The following is a 20,195-nucleotide window of genomic DNA, read 5'->3' as shown; positions in this document are numbered from 1 at the left end:
GTTCATTCTACATTTTCATCAGGTAGACGGTCCAAGTAGTTGTCACTATTTGCTCAGAATGGGAAGTCACTTAAAGTGATTCTGTTGATTCCATATATAATGCCTTAAGAGATTTCTTTGATAGGGTTTTGGTGATTAAATAAAATTAACACTTGCTGTTAAAATTTTGATTAATTGGAATAAAAGAGTCCCCTGATTGACTGCAAAAATGATGATGATGAGGCTGTATCACAGGTGAGGTCAGGACCTCCTAACAAGCAAAATTATTTAAAATGTCACACATAAAAAGTCACTGATTACTCATGGTATGTGTAAAATTATATTTTGCCGTCTCAATGATCATTGTTTATTTCTCAGTACGGAAATGTTCTGGATTGTCTGACACAGAGCTCCCAAACACTAGTTCACAATCACATACACAAAGGAAAAAAAACCTAGCAAGCTATTTTCAAATGAAAATTTTAATAAAGTATTAAGAATCAGGCTTTTCAAATGACAGTCTAACATGTGGCCTCTATTAATGGATGCAAGTTTCCCACTGCAACATGTATCAAGCAAAAGAATGTCAAAGGTCAGTTTCCCTGCAATGTTCCTAGGCTGGTATGGGTGTTAACACTTTGTTCTAAGCAGCATCTGCCAGCCAGGCCTTTATAATATAATTTCAGTTACTACAGGCATATATGGAAGCCCCGTCCGTCTTCTAATCAGCACGCCATAACGTGGATAAGAATGTACGCTGAATGGAGTGGCTCTTTGCTCTTCTGGAAATGCTGATTAAAAAGGATCTGGAGATGTCTCAATATCAATATTCTTCCTCTCAATGCAACAGGCTGAGCTATTAAACCCCAGTCCCCATTAGGAAGTCATCAAGTTCTCACAGGGCATCACTCACAGAGAACGCTCTAATTTCATCTGCCTGGGTGAAATAAAAGAGCATCCTGATTAACTCATAAGTATGGTCTGATAGGTTGTTAACCAATCGTACTGGCCAGGCATGTCCAAAATTGCGTTCTGTAAATGCCACCTAGATTTTCAGGGCCAGCCCCACCCATAGTACAGTTCTCCTGATTCAAGTGACTCTCACCCAAGTGGCAATCTGGAAAATCACCTCTGCAAGGGAAGGCTCAAAAGAATTTGTCACTAGGATACAGTGACACCAATCCCACATTTTGTGGTTAATAAAACAAGTCCTGCATCCAGCTTGGCACAAGGCCCTGATCTGATTTATTTCAAGCCAAGCTGGAGGGCTCACAGGAAAAGCTGCCATTCATGAATGCTTCAGGAGGACAGGACACTAGGGTCCCTTGTGGCAAAATTTACATGGGCCAGAAATCTTTCTGACTCACCTTTTGAGCAAACTTAGCTCATTTCCTAAAGAGAACTGGTGTATTTTAAAAAATATACTAACAGTTTTACCAACAAAATCTCAATTTTGCCTGTTATTTTTCTCCAAAAAGGCGTCCTGTCGGGTGATAAAGGGGGGAGTGCAGGGAAAAGAGAGAAAGTGCCAGGACGTCTGATTTAACCATCTGAAATATCTAACGCTTGATTTTTTTTTTCCCCTCCCTCCTCTGTGTAACCAAATATGAGACGCAGAAGACTTTCCCGGAGAAGTCTAAATACAGCCTTCATTTAAGATTTTCTGCCCCAGTACATAATTAGGAAATTTCATTCTAAAATGACACGCCTATCTCCTTGGAGAGCGTGCCTCTGTTTGAATAAAAAAGGCGAGGTATCCTTCAGGGTACTCAGTATATATTTTTAAACTTCTTATTAAATCAACCTAATTTATGGGGCTTGTTCAGGAAAAGCCGGTAAGGAGTTGCTTCGGCAGATGCAAAGTTAATTTCCAGACTCCAGCATACACCCCGCTTCCATCCCCGCTTCCCTCAACCGAGCGTTTCCGAATGCCTTCGGCCTCCTTCGAAGAGGCTCGGCTCTCTCCGCCGAGGCCCCGGCTCGGCTCCGAACACTGCCGAGTCCCTCCGAGCCTCGCGCCCAGCCTGCGCCGAGCCGAGCCGAGCGCCACCAAGCTGAGCCTCCTCGACTTTTCCAGCCTCGGCTGGGCGCTGTCCACCACTCGCAGCGCCTGAAACCTCACCCAGCTCCGGTGGCTGGGGCTTCTACTGGGCTGCAAGCCTGCCACTGCAGATTACAGAGTTCTGAAGTTTTGAAACGTCCCCTTTAGGGAGAAAGGGGTGGTGCTGCTTGCATTTACCGACCTGCAAGGGCTCCAGGCAGATGCAACATGCACCTTGTTGCAACGAGCAATTCCCCAGGCCCCGCCTTCCCATCCATTTGGGTTGCACAAGCTTCAAAGAAGCCCCAGGCCAAATTACCCGTGGATAATTTGGGTGCGGCAAGCCGAGGGGCCTCTACACAGAAAGCTCCAGGGAGCTCTCGAACAAAAATAAGAACACGTCAAGCAGACGGGAGAAATTGTCTCCGAGTCGCTACTCCCTACCATCATGGCGCCGCCTAGAACCCGCTTGTCATGCCTGTTACACATGCAAGATTTTTTGCATCTTGGTTCTGAAACCGCAAGCATGCTTCGTCTCCCACCCACCTTTCTGCGAAAGGGGTTTTTACTTTCCATTGTTTTCCTACGGGATGCAATTACTTCGGCTATTCTGTCAAGCTGAAAAATAATCATTTTTGTTTACTGCACAGCAACCCCTAATTAGGAGCTGTGTGTGCACGAAGGTGTCACAGCAAAGCGACGTGGAATCCTCGCTAAACGGTCTTAACGAACTCCTCCGTCCCGAACTGACAGGCCAACGGAAGCAGCGGGGCTAGGAGGCCCAAGGGCGCGCACCCCTTTCCTAAGGTCACCCCCTCCCCAAGCAAAGCTGCCTGTGGGCTCACCAGGAACTGCTAACCAGGAGTGGATGGGGCAAGAAGCAAGCCTGGGAGTAGGAAGGAGGGGCAAGGCTCCCTACTGAGAAAGTGTGGAAGGGAAGGAATATCCCATTTTGTTTTAATTTTCAACCATCACTCAAATCCACCCCCAGTTAATTAGGAGGGGAAACTGATATCTAAGGCAGAAGGGGGTGGTGCGGCAAGTGGGGCCTGAAATCCGCATTGTGGGTAGATTACATGGAACACAGCCTATGCAGAATGTAAATAAATACATTGATAAAGGCCATAGAGTGAACGAAAACTGCCAGTGTCAGGAGAGCAAAGGCTGGGAGGGTGGGGGAGAAAGGCGGGGGAGCAGCAAGGGGCGGGCATTCAGCCTCACAGCCAGCGTCCTCCTTCCACCTCTGCCTTGGATACACCTGTGCCAGCCACATTCGCTTGGACACCCACCCACTCCCCTACCACACGCCCCTTCCCCTAACCTCCGTCCTTTGGGGGTGGGGAGGAGGGGCAGAAACCACAGCCTCTAATTCAGCACCAAATCCATGAACAGCAGATACTTGATACTCCACCCCATCCTAGGGCTGGGTCCCCTCCATGTTTTAGCCAAGTTCAAAAATCACTGCTCCAGGAGAAGAGTAGGGGGAAGTGGGATTATGGATGTGGAGTAGGGGGTGGAGGAAGGAGGAAGGAGGAAAGAGAAATAGAGACAGAATGATACAGAGACACAGAGATAGAAATGGAGGCAGCGATACACAGGAAACACCACACAATCAGGAGTAATGATCATAATCATGCCAATAGTGTGATGTTCTGATCAATATGGCGGACACTGTCATTCATACAACTACAGGCGCTCCCCTTCCCTCCACCCCGCCCCCGGAGAAAAAAACACCCACCCTGGGAGTTGGGGTGGAAGACCCAGAACCAACGTAGGGCCTGGGGGAGGGGAGTCAAATTCAGGTGTGTGTATGCGTGTGCGTGTGCGTGTGTGTGCACGAATTAAAAACCGGGCCTGGAGAGCAATGTGAAGTGAGCAAGGTAATAAAAATTATTTAAAAATTATGCTTAATAAAAGTACAAATCCCAATGCCACAGGGACTTACTTCATCTGCTTCACAATGGTGCTTTTTCCAGATTCTCCAGCCCCTGTTGGGACAGACAGGGAGGAAAATTTGGTGAGTGTCAGCTTAGGGGACCGGGGTGGGGGGTGGGAGGTAAGGCATGCGAGGGAGTGGGCGATCCTGGGCACATGGTGGTGCCAACTCGGGGACCAGGTCTCCCCAGGAGCGAGTGGGGGGGGGACTGGTGGGGGGTGCAGAGTGGCCGGGGTCGGGGGATGGGGGTGGCAGTCCCGGTCCTTACCCAGCAGGAGTAATTTCACGTCTTTGGCGGCGCTGATGCCATCCTCTTTGAGGTTTTTCTCAATCGCCTTGCTCCGCTCGAGGGCGGCTCGCTCCTCTGCACTCAGAGTACATCCCATGGTGGCCCCTTCCCTGCCACAGCCCGCACGACTCGGCTGGCACGGCTCCCCGGCTCGGCGCGCCCCCCACCCCCCCAGAAAGCAGAGCCTGGGCTCAAAGGGGAAAAAATCACAATAGCCTCCCCTTGGCTGAAAACAAAAATGTCGGGAAACCAGAACCCCCCAAAAAGACAGCCTCTAACAAGATTCCAGCCACGGAGACTCGCGGCAGCTGGCGGGGCTCTGGGGGTGTCGAGGCGAGGGTGGCCGGGGTCTGGGGTTCCGGAGCCGAGGGAGGAGGCGCCCGCGGTCCGAGGAGGCGCGGGCTGCAGGCACTGAGGCTTGTGCACGACCCAAAATAAATAAAATAATAGTCGAGGCAGGAGTCGCAGCCGGAGCCGGCGGAGGGTGGGGTGGGGGGCAGGGTGGGTCCTTCTGCCGCTGCTGCCGGAGGAGGAGGAGGAGGCGCGGGGTGTGGAGGGAGTGAGTTAGAGGATGCTGCTAGTGTATTTGCATCGCTGTTCCTCAGCCGTCGGTGCGTCCGCGGCGCCTTCGCCGACCCCCGCGCGCTGGGCAGGGCTGGGCAAGGGGCCGGGCCGGGGGGCAGGTCTCTAGCGGGAGACGGCGTCGCTGTTTCCCAGAGCTCGCATCGCTCGGTGGAGCCTACCGAAGAGAAAGGGAGAGCGCGACGGAGCCGCGGGCAGCCGGGAGCTCGAGGGGGAGCGAGAGGAGAGAGGCTGGGAGGGAGGGGAGAAAAAAAATGAAGGGCGAGCGAGCGCGCGCGCGCGCGCGCGCCACAGACCGGGCGGGGGAGGGGGCGAGCGCAGCGCGCGAGTGCGCCAGCTGCTCTGCGCACCCCGCACGGCCAGCCGCCCGCTGACGTCAGCAGGGCCGCGCGCCGGGCCCCCGGGACGGGGAGGGGCGGGGGGCGGGGGAGGCGCGCGCGCCGGGGTCCGCGTAACTAGCGGGGGCGCGCGCGCGGCGCGGCCTCCCCTCCCCCACCCTCCTCCCCCTCCCCTCAGGGCCCGCGGCTCCCCGAGGTGGGCTCGTGCGAGGCCTAGCGGGGGCGGGGCCTGGGGCCGGGCTCGAGCCGGGGCGCCCCTCCCCGCCTCCGCCTCCGCCTCCGCCTCCGCCCTCGCCCAGTGCTCTGGCGGCTCGGGCCTGGTCAACGCGAGCTCGGGGCTGGGTCGCCCGCGCCGCCGTCAGGTGGGTCCGCTGGGTCGCGGCCGGCGCCGCCTCCCTCGCTCTCCTGCCTCCTCTCCATCTTGGGTCCAGCAGCGCGCCTTCTTGGTTGCTCTCCGGCTGCTGGGGCCGTAGCAGCCGAGGTCAGGTGGCCTCGGTTAACTCGAGGAGACAGTGGTTCTGAGGGAATCTGCGTTCCCAATCATTCGCCCTTGGGGCGTAGGGGCAGATTCGGATTTTTCGCTTCCTGCGTCCCACAGACATTTATTGAGCACCTAGTATGTGAGAGAGGAGGCTGTGAGGAGAGGAACACAGCAGGATGAGACAAAGCCAGGGCCTGTTCTCAAGGAGCCTCTGCCTCCCTTTGCCATCGCGGACCCTGCTCCAAGATTGCCGGCCAAAAGGGCAGCGCAGGAGACAGTTCCCACACTGGGCAGCTTTTGGATGGGAGGGACAGGTTTTCATGTGTTACTTCCTCAACACAGAGCTTAAATGCTTTTGCTCATTTTGAAAGGTTTAGTTTGGTTGAGATTTTTGCACTGAGTCCTCTTGTCCTGCCTCTTCCCCAAACACAAATACCTTAAATGAATAGATTTTGAGAGAAGAGAGCTTCTTCCTCTATATCTTTTAAAACACTCCCCCGCCCCATCTCTTTTTAAAGTAAAGACCCAGCAACCTGGGTGAGTTATTCAGCGTACAGCTCATCAAATACTGAGGAAACACATACACTTCTGCCAAAGATCAGGCATGTTCTAGGTGGTCTCTGAGATTTTGAAGAAATTAGTTCTCACTGCACAAGATGGTTTTACAATCAGTTCCATCAGACAGCCTCAGGGGCCCTCCTAGAAAAAGGGGCCAATAGGAAAGATTGCATGGGGATAGGAGAGGCAACCGGCCAGTGGAAAACGTTTTTTCTAATAGTTGAGCATTTTTGTGGCTCTGAAAGCAAACTTGTTTGTTTGTTTCATTTCAACAATAGAAAAAACACCCCTGTTTTTGGAAATGTTACCCAGCATAAAAATACATTTGCAATGGGGGGGTGGGGAAGGCAATTAAGGCCCACATGGAAGAAAACATTTTTTCCCCTGAATTTTTCAATTTGTTGTTTCCCAGTTTGGGTTTGCCTCATTCCACAAATAGCTGTCTATGTCAAAAGTTGTATGTAATGTAATTTGAATATTTAAACTTAGATCACATTTAAATATTGTAGAAAACTGACAAAGGACTCTTGTAAAGAATTGTTTTATAAAGTAAATAACTTCTTCCCTACTTGCTCCTCCACCCCTACCCAGTCTCCTTTTGTGTGTGTATTGAGGAGAGGAGCTTAGGGGATGAATCTGGTTTGCTTAAAATCTGGCTGTCACTAAAAATCAGCCTCCCAGATCCAAAACAGAGCTTAGGTAACCAATATTCTGTAGAATTTGTTATTTCTTTTAAAGGTTGCTAGGATGATTATGCAGATCTCTCAGATACAGGGAAAAAATTCAGCCACCTCACCCAGATTCTGCAATCCCTACGAGGCTGCATCTGAAATACTGAAGAGGTAAGACCATAACCATTTCTTTGTAAATGGTGGGTCATATTTTACATTTTAATGGTCTTTCATATGAAGTAATTTTTAATTGAAGATCTTAGACTCTTGGGGCATTGTGGTTTACATGGTTGAATCAAACTATCTTTGATTTTGGGTATATTTATTCCTTCTTGGTATCATACCTAGTATGGTGGAGGCACAAACCTATGTTTTGTGGTTTTCTTTACTCAGTACTTACTAAGCACCTACCTGCCATGAACAGGGTAATGTTCTAGGCGCTATAGGTGTTGTATTTCAGGTTTGTCTACCCTGTTTTCTTTTTCTGGGTCACTTTGCATCTTTATAGCTCGGCTTCATAAAAGACTAATAATAATCCGCTTCACCTGTAGAGTGCTTTACAGCTTACAGAGCACTTTTATGAAAATTATCTCTAGTGATCCACATAAACCTCAGTTAGGGATTGTGGTGTGGGAAGCATCATGGCTGAGTGAAAAGAGCCTGGGCCCATATCAACCTGGGTACCCATTTTACAGCTGAGAAAACTGAGCCTCTGACGGGCTGAATAAATTGTTCAAGGTCATGCAGTCATTTAGTACTAATCCAGGGCTCCTTTTACAGGTTTGTGGACTATTTGAGAGATAACATGTTATACGTATTTATTATATATTTAAATATATATATATATTTATGTCTGCATATATATATATATCATACTTCCTAGACTCACAGAAAGCTTACAACTCCAGAAACCAATCATATTCTGGTCCCCACCACCAAAAGAAGTAAGGATGACAACATCTCAGTTCTCTGTGAGTTATTGGTAATTAGATAATACCACAAGTGTTTAATTAGTTAATTAGTGTTTAAATAGTTAATTCCTGTGGGAATGAGGAAATTATAGTCCTAACATCAGGAGTAATCAGGGACAGATTCAATTTGGTTTTATTTTATATGATCCTCAGAATTATATTTCTCTGATTGTTCCTGTTGACCAAAAGAATAATTCTCCTTTACCCCGCCTTAGGTCAACTATAGCCCTTACCACACATGGTTCAGCATACTTTTAATTTTAAAAGTAGGTGATCAGAATATTTTATATACTCTCTAAAAGGAACAACAAAAGCCTACAATGAGTTGCTTTTGTACCACATGTGGCTCCTATTCTGGAGGACAGTAATTTACGATATAAGCAAGATCATCCAGGTCTAACTTACAGAATGTGGGCTCTGATTTGATGAACTGAATTTCCGTATTTGTTCCTTTTTGGGGTTACTTTAATTAAATATGCATGTATTGACCATCTACTGTGTTTAATGTATTGACTTAGACTCAAAGGGAGGTTTAGACATGAGCTTGGCTTCCTGAAATCTTGAAATCCCTGGAATGTTTCAAAACAATTCACATCAGAATCAGCTGGGGTGCTTGTTAAAAATTCAGTTACCCATCTTACTTCTACCAAGTCAGACTATTCTAAAATCTGCATTGGTATCCACTCCCTAGGTGATTTTTCTGTACAAAGTGCTAGGTCTTGTAGAGAATCTGTGCCAATTAATTCTACTAGTAGCTTACATTCTTAAAGTCCAAATATCTCTCCTGTTTCTGAATTCAAATTTTCTTTATGTTTAGTAGTTTTTGTATTTATGTCAAAGGAAAAACTTATGAGAATTACTATTCCTTATGGACATTACTCTCCTCGTGGGAAGAAAATAGGCTAAAATGTGTGGTTCATGAGCTAAATGAAATCAAACTAAATGTCAAATGTATTAGGCATTTTGGGGAGAATGGTAGATCACTAGAGATTTTTAAGTTTCTGCACTAAGGGTTTTTATTATAAAATTGATAGCTCACACTCTAACTTAGTGGTGAATATAATTTAGAAGAATGTCTGGGTAAGGCTAAGAAATGACTTAGAGATTTCTGATAAATATCTGGCATTAATGAGGGAAGATGCTGATCCAATTTTTTTTATGTCCCTAGAGGATATTATTATCCTTATCATATTGTCCTTGTTAGCTGTTATTTAGTGCTTCTCTGACTGGTATTAATATTATTTTGTGCACATCTCTCATACCTACCAGAACAGTGGTTATCAAATGTAATTGTGCATAAGAATTACGTGGGATGCTTTTTAAAATGCAGATTCCTGGGTGAATATCTAGAATTTCTGAATCAGTGAGTCTGAGGTGGAGCCTGATATTGTTCATTTTTACAATCATACGTTCTCCCCCAAGTGATGTGCTCAGGAAACATATCACTGGACTATAAACTCCTTTGAGGTGAGGGAGTTACCACTTTGTATATATCCCAAAAGGTCAAGCATGGCCCATTGTCCACAGGTCATCAATTTTAATGCTATTAACCAAATTCACCTGTCTATAGACAAGGGCTGAATCAGATCATATATCAAAGTTCTTTGCAGTTCTGAGACTTTTTGATTTTTCTAATAGAAATTTTGTGACTTGATTCTGGAAAACTTTTTTTTTTTTTTAAACATGTTTAAAGATTTATTGATTGATTGATTGATTGCTACATTGGGTCTTCGTTTCTGTGCTAGGGCTTTCTCTAGTTGCGGCAAGCGGGGGCCACTCTTCATCACGGTGCGCGGGCCTCTCACTATCGTGGCCCCTCTTGTTGCGGGCCCCTCTTGTTGCGGAGCACAGGCTCCAGACGCGCAGGCTCAGTAGTTGTGGCTCACGGGCCTAGTTGCTCCGCGGCAGGTGGGATCTTCCCAGACCAGGGCTCGAACCCGTGTCCCCTGCATTAGCAGGCAGATTCTCAACCACTGCGCCACCAGGGAAGCCCTGGAAAACTTTTAAGATTGGGTGAGTTCAAAGAGGTAATGACTTATTTTCAAGTAAGATTCTGAAAAATGAAATGATACTGATTTTAAACAAACAAATGGGAGATTTGTTGGTATTTAGGAACTTGGGAGAAGAGCATATGCCAAATGTTTTTGAAGTTTCCATCAGAATATTCTTTGCTAAATTTCGTCTCTCATTTGTTATTTTGTGGACTTCATGAAAAAAATCAGTTTATCATTGTTAGGAATAAAAGATGACATGGGAAGAAATAAAGGTTTTGTGTACTTTTAAATGAAGGGACTTGCTTGAAGGCTTGTAGATAATTGAGTTGAGCTCTTAGGTTATTGAAGTCCATTATGTGGTCACTGTTGAGAACATTATTTGCTGAGTGTATTTTGATGGTTCAAGAACCCCAAAGAGAGTGTGCTTTGTGATTTTTCTCAATTTAGGATAGCAAGAGAATCCCACAGGGATGCATTTGGCTTGAATTGAGTGGAAAGTTGGAGGGGGCTAGGACTGGTGCTTTCACATTGATAAGACTGACCAAGAGCTGAAATTGAAGTTGGAAGCTTGGCTTAAAATGAAAGCATTTCCTAACAGCCGTGATTCCTGTTGGCATTTTCTTGGAAAATCTTTCATTGGAAACCAAGATTCTTATTTGTTATAATAGGAATAATAGGACTTTTAAACCTACCTGGGCTAGAGTTGACAGATGTGATTAGCTGGTACATGTTTGTAAAGTATTATTTAATACTCTTGTCCTCCAGAAGACGAGATTTCCTGACACAAAGATTTCTTGCATTATTTATCATATTCTCTGTCTCCATAGAGCCTTTCACACATGCAGCTCAAACACATTTAGACATTATCTCATTAGTCTTCTGTAAGCTTGAAGGTCCAAAGTCTTATTACCGCATTGCTCCTTAAAGATAGAAATGTTGTTGTTTGTTCCTGTCAGTTGTATTTGTGAAGGCAAAAAGTCGGTGAATTTATCTGAATTCAGTTAAAACCAGTTTGGATTGTCTGTAACAAGTGTGACTGGGGGAGGGGGAGGCTATCAATTAATTCAAACTTATTAGAAGTAGGTTGGGGGTGTTTGGCCAGACTAGAATGATTTAATTTTGTGACCTGTCTGCATCCTCTAAAGTACATGTGGTTTGGGGTGTTCCCAAAGTCTGCCAAGTACCAAGAGCATAGTGTTCCAGTGGGGAAACATGGTTCTTCAGTTGAGCTAACATTTGGGTGTATTATGTGTTCCCCAAAGGCCTGTAAAACCCTGACCTCTGTGGCAGAGAAAAACATTTTTATAAAATTCCTGTGTGTGTGTGATGGAGCACATCTATAAAATTGAAGAAGGGTAATTCAGAGAGAGATATATTTTCAACCAGACACCTATCCCATAGCACTTTAGCTAGGATCATTCAGAGCTTGAAGTAGAAAGAAAAGAACTGAACTGATTTTCCTCTCAAGGAACACCTGCAGTTGGCTGTCTTTCCCCTTGGGCACTGTAGCCTTTGGAGAGGACTAAGAGAAGAGGAAAGAAAAAGGAGGAGGGAGGACTCTGAATTAGTTACATCCAATATGAATTAAAAACAGCACTGCTCCTAATGACCAAAGAGAGGACATATACAGATTTCAATAAAAACATTGAATGTAATGGCTTAAAATGACCAAAATTAAAGAGGTGGATGCCCAAAGGCAATCTTAAAAAAATTAATATTGGGATTAATTTTCATGGATTGAGAGGTAGGATGAATGGGGCAGGGAAAGAAAAAGGGTAAATTTTGGGATTGTTCAATTTGATCATCCTTTCTTTGATTCTACCACCTCTGCTTCTGTTTTAGGAAAGATGTGACACCAATCCTTCTTTCCTTCTTTTTTGCTTCTCCCACCTCTGTTCTACTCCGATACTTGGCTTTATCCTACCATAAACATTTCTCCAGGAAGAAAATAGTGATAAGAATGAAATTTTTCCTATCATTGCCTTCATTTATTTAATACATACTTATTGTGTTTACTGTGTTTACTATGTCAGACTCTGTTCTAGGAACACACTGGGAATACACTGTTGAATACAACACACTAGGTCCCCTGCCATCATGATGCGTATAGTCTCTGATCTTTGAATTATAGCACTCTCTCATACATTATTTAATTTGATCCTTTTAAGAACCCTTTGAAATAGCCCAGATTTCTATTTACATTTTATGCATAATAAAATTAAGCTTAGGGAAGTTCAACTGATTTACCTAAGATCATGCAGCTGGTAAATTGTGTAATCAGATGGTCACCCAAATTTTCTGAATTCCAGGACAGTGTTCTTTCTGCCACATTATGCCACTTCGCTAAGATCCAAGGTTCAAAGATTATATCTAAGTTGCTGTTTTTTTAAATTGAAGTATAGTTGATTTACAGTGTTGTGTTAGGTTCTGGTGTACAGCAAAGTGTTTCAATTATACATATGTGGGTATATATATACATATATATATACGCACATATATATATGCATATATACACATATATATATATTCTTTTTCAGATTCTTTTTAAGTTTCTCTTTTAAACAGTACCTAGACCAATTATATTATTTATATTTTAGTGAGTTATTACTTTACTCAATACTCCTTCCCCCCTTTGTCAGATATTATTGATCATCATAAATGAACTTTATCTAAACAATTCATGATCCCATGATATTTATTCCAATAAATTATTCCTAGTTCTTAGTACAAAATATATTATCTTTGTAGTGCATAATTATCAGAATATTCTGCATGTTTTGCAGCACCCTTTCCCTCATAAAGGTAACAACCAGAAATGGGGAGTAGATGATATACAACTATTAAAGGAAGATATTGAAAAGCTTTAGTCCCAGTAGGTTGGGAAAGTAATTTTCAAAACTAAAAAAAAAGTAACATCAAGAAGGGCAACAGAGTGAAAAGAACACTGGACTAGGAATCAAGAGACAAAACTTTTAGTCTTGGTTTGGGAAATTCTGTTCTCTTTCCAGACCTCAATTCCCTCAATTAAGGAATGGAATTTTAGGCATCTTCTGTATTCTACATCTGTAATTCTAAATCTGAGTTAAGTGAACAGAGACCTTGGAGAGTGACATTTAGGAAACTATTGAAGGCAAAGCAATAGACCCCTCCACAGGGTAAAGCAAGAAAATGTTACATATCCATTCAGTTCTTGAATCCAAGTCCATTTGTTCCACTATTGAAATGGTTCCTGTTTCTTTTTTCCTCCCTTCAGATCGAGTAAACCTTTCATACTTCTTATGACATTTGCTTTAGAAATATAACACCTTTGTAAACAAAACAAGCCAATATTATGAAAGGACTGTAGCTTGACTTTGATTTTTCAACTTAGAAGTGACACCACTCCTACATATACTGGAATTTTTTTTTAAAGCCTGTCTTGAAAGGTTTTCTCCAAATTGCCTTATATCCATTTTAGCACAGCAGGCACATGGTGGCTCATAATCACCACCCAATTGATTTTGAGAGTATTTCTTTGTGGGTGAATAGGATGAGTGGGGAACATCCCACAGGGCTGGGGAAGGAGTGTCAAGGGAGTCGCATAGATCCAGGAGTGAGACAGCCAGTGGTAAGTAACCAAAGGGGCAGATGAACTTGACAAGGGGTTGGCCTTCTCTCAACAGCCTCTACTAGATCTATTCAGTCCTGCCCTTCTTGTGATTTTCTCTGGCATTTGTTCTGACAGTTATCTCAATTCTTCACTCACTTCCCACACCCCTAGAGTGTATCTGCCAGATTAGTAATCACTTGGTTAGTGATTACTAGTTGCTCCCTGCCTACTTGCTGAAAAGGTTTCATCGAGGGAGTGGAGGAATTCAGCATATGCTTCTACCACCTTACAGATATCAGTTTCTAAGCATGAAGGAACTTAAGCATGAAAGAAAGGATTTATGGGTTCATCCAATAGTGAGCTAAAAATTAGTTTTTCTTTCACTGAAAAAGTGATCTGTTATTTTAAAGAAAAGTAGAATTGAACACAGGACACCTGGGTTCTCAACCCTAGGCTGTGACATTTCAGAATTTCTTGGGGGTGAAGACAACCTGCTGTTGGCTCCAGAATCCAGTTGCCCCTTGCTCACCTCAGGGAGCTATTCTATTTAGGAATCAGCCTCTTTCACAGCTGGCTGCCATCATTATAACTACTGAGAAAAACCACTATTACCTCTGTGACAACATCCTGAGGCTATGTCTGAAAGAGAATTCAAGTAGGGGATGAGAAGTTGGGTCAGATAGGTCTTTTCCAGTCCTTTCAGCAGGGCCACTTAGTTCCCTGGGGCAAGCTAACCCTTGTATCAGGTCCTGGACTGATACAGGCCATGAGCAAATAAATCCAAGAGCCCCTAGTTGTGCTGCTTGGTGGCTGAGCATCAAATTAGTCTCTGTGCTGGTCCTTCTTTGAGCTAACCTTGTCCCTAAGGAGTAGGCTCTCACCTTGGTCCTAGTGACTGGTTCCAGTAACAGGCATTTTTTAGGTTCTTGTATCTAACTCTGACCCTGCTTTGGGATTGGAGTTCTACTTTGATCTCCTCAACTTCATGGAAATTAGAAGCCAATCCTTAAACCCAAGTCTGCACAACTGGATCCTTACTACAAACTGCTACATCTCTGATGCCCATCATCAGTTTGTTTGAAACTTTACCTATTGCCAATGCCTGACTCCTAACAAATCACTCCGCTTTTGGATTTCCATGTGTTGACATTGTAGAACCTTCCTCCCACTCCTATAATTGTCTACATGAACCCTCTACTTACTGTCAGATTCCCTTGATAGCATGTCTTACCTGCATTTTGGATTTTTTCTTTTTGGTGCCTGTTGAGTGGACCTGATGTCCTGCCTTGTTCCAATGGGATTACTTATAGTCATTCTCAAACTTTAATGTTCATGAAAATCACCAAGAGTGCTTAGTAAAAGTGCAGGTTCTGGGGTTCCACCCTTAGAGATTGTGATTCAGTAACTCTGTGAAACAGGGCTTAGACATCTGCATTTAAACGTATACCCCTAAATAATTTTGAGGTAGATAGTACAAAAACCACAGTTTAAAACCCCTATTCTAGTCTCTGGGACTTGATCCTTCCTTAGGCTCATCCCATTACTAACCAAACTTGATTTTGACAGTCAGAAAGATTTTGACTTTTCCATAAGGAATTTCTGAATATCATAATCATTGTTACATTTTAGAATATCATTTTTGTTTCTGTTTTTCTGCTCATTAGAAACTTTACAGAGGTTCTAATACCTAGCTAGTAAGTCATTCAAGCATACCACAATTTAAAGAGTCCAGATTTTGCTCGTGCTTTGGGCTCTAATCTCTTGTGGTAAAGATAACAGGGTGTTTAAGAAATGCATGAATCAGTGTCTCCGTCAGCACCCTGCATTTATTTTAGGGCAATAGAGGAAAGGGTCTTCTTCCTCTTGGGTTTGGATTCATGCTTAAATATTGCCTCATCAATGTGCCTATGTATGCCATTATAGGAGTAACATAAATTCATGTATAGATGGCATAAAGAGAATGGAGCTGGACACAAGAATTCTGGAGACAGGAGGAATCCAGGTGCAGAAGAACTGCTCTCTATTGTAAGGTATTGGCTTGTATGAGGCCCACCCTGGCTCAGATGCAGTATTCCTCAGATTCAGGTTAAACACTTTTGGAAAGAATACTTCATAGGGCATGTTGTGTACCTCCTATTCCATTGTATCAAGTGTGTGATAAGGTATATTCCCAGTGCCCAGAATTTGAAAAAATTCTGAGCAATTTTTTAACCCCTGGGTGTCATCAAGAAACTCAGGAAAAGATTTATGTTTCTGGCCAAGATGGAGTAACAGGTACTGCCTGTTTACCCTCTCACCTGAAACAACTGGAAAATAAAACGAAGCAAAATACACAAGATAATGTTTTTTTAGACCTTGGACATCAGGCAGTAAAGGACATTGATTCTTGAGAGACAAGAAACAAATGAGGTAACCCTATGATTGCCAAAGCTTACTGCTTTGAGGGAGTTTCCAGGTTGTGGAGCAGAAAGGGGAAATCTAGGTGGAGCTCAGCAGAATCCCTGGGTTGAGGAGTTGGAGCTGAGAATCGAGGGGACCCAAGGAAGCTGGAGTTCTCATGACAGAGTATTGAAGAGGAGAGAGCTGCACAGAGAGAGAACTCCGGATATTTCCAGAGGTCCTCTTGAGTATTCAGATTACTGATTGGTACATGCATGTGAGGAAACTGCCCAAGACTGGGGGAAAAGCCATCAGAGAGGATTAGAGGGAGCAGTGGCAGCACTCACAGAGGTCCAATAATAGTGCCTGTTCTTGTTAGCCAGACTAGAACATCTCATAATTCATAGAGTATTGGAGAGAGTACTTAGGATCTTGTTCAGTAGTGAGGAGTAATCAGTAGTCAGGGACTAATCATTGATCCTGCCTAACAAGCAAGATCTAAAATGATCGAATGGTTTCTGAGGAACTTAACTATGTCATGGAATAAAACTCAAGAATATTTAAAGAAATACAAAAATACTCATCTCCCAGCAAGGGAACAGTCACAATGTCTAACATGCAAATGAATATTCCCATGCATTCAAATAAGCAAGGAAATCTTACCCATAATGTGGAGAGCAGTCCATCAATAAAAACCAAGTTAGAACTGACACAGATATTAGAATTAGTAAAGAAGGACATTAAAAATTATTGTAATTGCATCCTATCTGTAGGTAGATACTTAGAATATGTTTTTTAAAAGGCACAAATTAAATGTCTAGAGATGAAAATTATGTCTTAAATAAAAAATACACTAACAGCATATTAAATGTTAAAGAAGAAAAGATTCATGAACTTGACTGCACAAAATACAATCTATCAAAAATGAAACACAGAGAAAAAAGAATTTATAAAAATGAGGCAGACATAAATCTGCCTCAGACAGAAATGCAAATCAAAACTACAATGAGATATCATCTCACACCAGTCAGAATGGCCATCATCAAAAAATCTACAAACAATAAATGCTGGAGAGGGTGTGGAGAAAAGGGAACACTCTTGCACTGTTGGTGGGAATGTAAATTGATACAGCCACTATGGAGAACAGTATGGAGGTTCCTTAAAAAACTAAAAATAGAACTACCATACAAGCCAGCAATCCCACTACTGGGCATATACCCTGAGAAAACCATAATTCAAAAAGAGTCATGTACCAAAACGTTCATTGTAGCTCTATTTACAATAGCCAGGACATGGAAGCAACCTAAATGTCCATCATCGGATGAATGGATAAAGAAGATGTGGCACATATATACAATGGAATATTACTCAGCCGTAAAAAGAAACGAAATGGAGTTATTTGTAGTGAGGTGGATGGAGTTAGAGTCTGTCATACAGAGTGAAGTAAGTCAGAAAGAGAAAAACAAATACAGTATGCTAACACATATATATGGAATCTAAGGAAAAAAAAAAAAAAAAGGTCATGAAGAACCTAGTGGAAAGATGGGAATAAAGACACAGACCTACTAGAGAATGGACTTGAGGATATGGGGAGGGGGAAGGGTAAGATGTGACAAAGTGAGAGAGTGGCATGGACATATATACACTACCAAACGTAAAATAGATAGCTAGGGGGAAGCAACTGCATAGCACAGGGAGATCAGCTCTGTGCTTTGTGACCACCTAGAGGGGTGGGCTAGGGAGGGTGGGAGGGAGGGAGATGCAAGAGGGAAGAGATATGGGAACATATGTATATGTATAACTGATTCACTTTGTTATAAGGCAGAAACTAACACACCATTGTAAAGCAATTATACTCCAATAAAGATGTTAAAAAAAAAAATTCTGCCTCAGACATAAATACCTTACAGCAATTACATTAAATGTAAATGGATTAAATGCTCTGATTCAATTGTATGCTGTTTACAAGAGACACACTTTAGATTCAAAGACACAAATACATTGAAAGTAAGAGGATGGATAAAAGATACACCATGAAAATAGTAACCAAAAAATAGACTTTAAGACAAAAGTGTTACTAGAGACAAAGAGGGATATTTTATGATGATAAAAGGAAGATATCAGGAAGATATAATAATTTATAACATTTAGATATATAACAATTATAAACATATATGCACCTAACAACAGAGCCTCAAAATACACGAAACAAAACAGACAAACAGAATTGAATGGAGAAATAGATGATTCAGCAGTAACAACTGGAGACTTCAATATCCTGTTCTCAATAATGAATGAATAACTAGGCAGAAGATCAACAAGGAAATAGAAGACTTGAACAACATATAAATCAATCAGGCCTAACAGGCATCTATAGAATACTCCACCCCAAAAACAGCAGAATACACGTTCTTCTCAAGCCAACATTGAATATTCTCCAGGCTAGACCAATGATAGGCCACAAAACAAGCCTCAATAAACTTAAAAGGGTTGAAATCAACAAAGAGCATTTCCAACCACAATGGAATTAAATTAGAAATTAATACCAAGAGGAAATTTGGGAACTTCACAGATGTGTGGAAAATAAATAACACATTCCTAAATAATGAATGGGCCAAAGAAGAAATGACAAGGGAAATTAGAAAATATTACGAAATAAATGAATGTGAAAGCACAACATGCCAACACTTAAGGGTCAGCTAAAGTCATGCTTAGAGGGAAAGTTATGGCTGTAAGTGCCTATATTAAAAAAGTAGAAAATCTAAAATCAGTATTCTTATTTTCCATCATAAGAGAAGAGCAAACTAAACTCAAAGCTAGCAGAGGAACAAATAATAAGATAAAAGTGGAAATAAATGAAATAGAGAATAGAAAAACAGTAGAGAAAAATCAGTGAAACCAAGATTTTGTTCTTTGAAAAGATCAATAAAATACAAACCTTTAGTAGACTGATAAAGAAAAAAAGATAGAAGCCTCAAATTACTAAAATCAGAAATTAAAGAGGGAATATTACCATTAACCTTAGAGAAAAAAAAAGATTACAAAGGAGTACTATGAATAATTGTATGTCAGCTAATTAGATAAATGAAATGGACAAACTGAAAGTGACTCAGGAAGAAGTAAAAAATCTGAATAGACCTATGACAAGTAAAGAGATTGGATTAGTAATTTAAAATTTCCCACAAATCCCAGGCCCAAACAGCTTCACTGGTGAATTCTACCAAACATTTAAAGAATCAATTCCAATCTTTTGCAAACGATTTCAAAAAATAGAAGAACTTAATCTGTAACACTAGTATTATTCTGATACCAAAACCAAAGATATCGTAAGAAAGTAAATTTTCAAATCAATATCCCCTGTGAATATAGACATAAAAATCCTTTAAAAATACTAGCAAACTGAATCCAGTCATGGACTAAAGGGGTACACCACGAGAAAGCGGTGTTTATCCCGGGAATATATCCAAATTTGGTTTAATATCTGAAAATCAATGTAATACACCATCTTAATAGAATGAAGCACAAAAACACATGATCATCTCAGTTGATGCAGAAAAGGCATTTGACAAAATCCAGCAGTCTTTCATGATAAAAGCTGTGAACAAAGTAGGAATAGGAGAGAACTTCCTCAGTCTGATAAATAAAGGGCATCTATGAAAATCCCACAGATAAATAGCGCCATATTTAATGGTGAAAGACTGAATGCTTTCTTCCTAAGATCAAAAATGAGATAAGGATGTCAGCTGTCACTACTGCTATTTATCATTTTACTGGAGATACTGGCCAGGGAAATTAGGCAAGAAAAAGAAATAAAAGGCATCCAGATTGGAAATAAATAAATAAATAAAATTATTTCTATTTGTAGTTGACAAGACCTAGCAAGGTTGCAGGATATAAATGAAATCCTGCAATTTTTTTTTTTTTTTTGGGCTGTGTTCGGTCTTTGTTGCTGTGCGTGGGCTTTCTCTAGTTGTGGTGCATGGGGGCTACTCTTCATTGTGGTGCGCAGGCTTCTCATTGTTGTGGCTTCTCTTGTTGCGGCGCACGGGCTCTAGGCGTGCAGGCTTCAGTAGTTGTGGCACAGGGGCTCAGTAGTTGTGGCTTGTGGGCTCTAGAGCTCAGGCTCAGTAGTTGTGGTGCATGGGCTTAGTTTCTCCGCGGCATGTGGGATCTTCCTGGGCCAGGGCTCAAACCTGTGTCCCCTGCATTGGCAGGCAGATTCCTAACCACTGCAAGTGACAATATGCAAGTCAGTTGTACTTCAATGCACAAGCAATAAACAATCTGAAAATGAAATTAAGAAAACAAATTTACAGTAACATCAAAAACAATAAAATAGTTAAGAATGAATTTTTTAAAAAGAAGTGCAAGACTTTTTCATTGAAAA

The 20,195-nt window shown here is 42.4% G+C and overlaps 1 protein-coding gene across 3 annotated transcripts in view; it reads right to left on the bottom strand.

Moving 5' to 3' along the window:
• GNAO1 (G protein subunit alpha o1) overlaps positions 1 to 4,349 on the bottom strand; it is a 168,395-nt gene extending 164,046 nt beyond the window's left edge. For all 3 annotated transcript variants that reach the window (XM_061174462.1, XM_061174463.1, XM_061174461.1), the window contains exons 1-2: positions 4,225 to 4,349; positions 3,966 to 4,008 (exon numbers count right to left, since the gene is read on the bottom strand). In XM_061174462.1, coding sequence (XP_061030445.1) covers positions 3,966 to 4,008; positions 4,225 to 4,342 — 161 coding nt within the window. In that variant the 5' untranslated portion in view covers positions 4,343 to 4,349. The remainder of the gene's footprint in view (positions 1 to 3,965; positions 4,009 to 4,224) is intronic.
• Positions 4,350 to 20,195: the final 15,846 nt, after the last annotated feature.

This window comes from Eubalaena glacialis, chromosome 18 (genome assembly GCF_028564815.1).
Source record: "Eubalaena glacialis isolate mEubGla1 chromosome 18, mEubGla1.1.hap2.+ XY, whole genome shotgun sequence".
In the NCBI taxonomy this organism is placed as follows: Eukaryota; Metazoa; Chordata; class Mammalia; order Artiodactyla; family Balaenidae; genus Eubalaena; species Eubalaena glacialis.
This window is presented reverse-complemented; position numbering and strand designations above follow the sequence as displayed.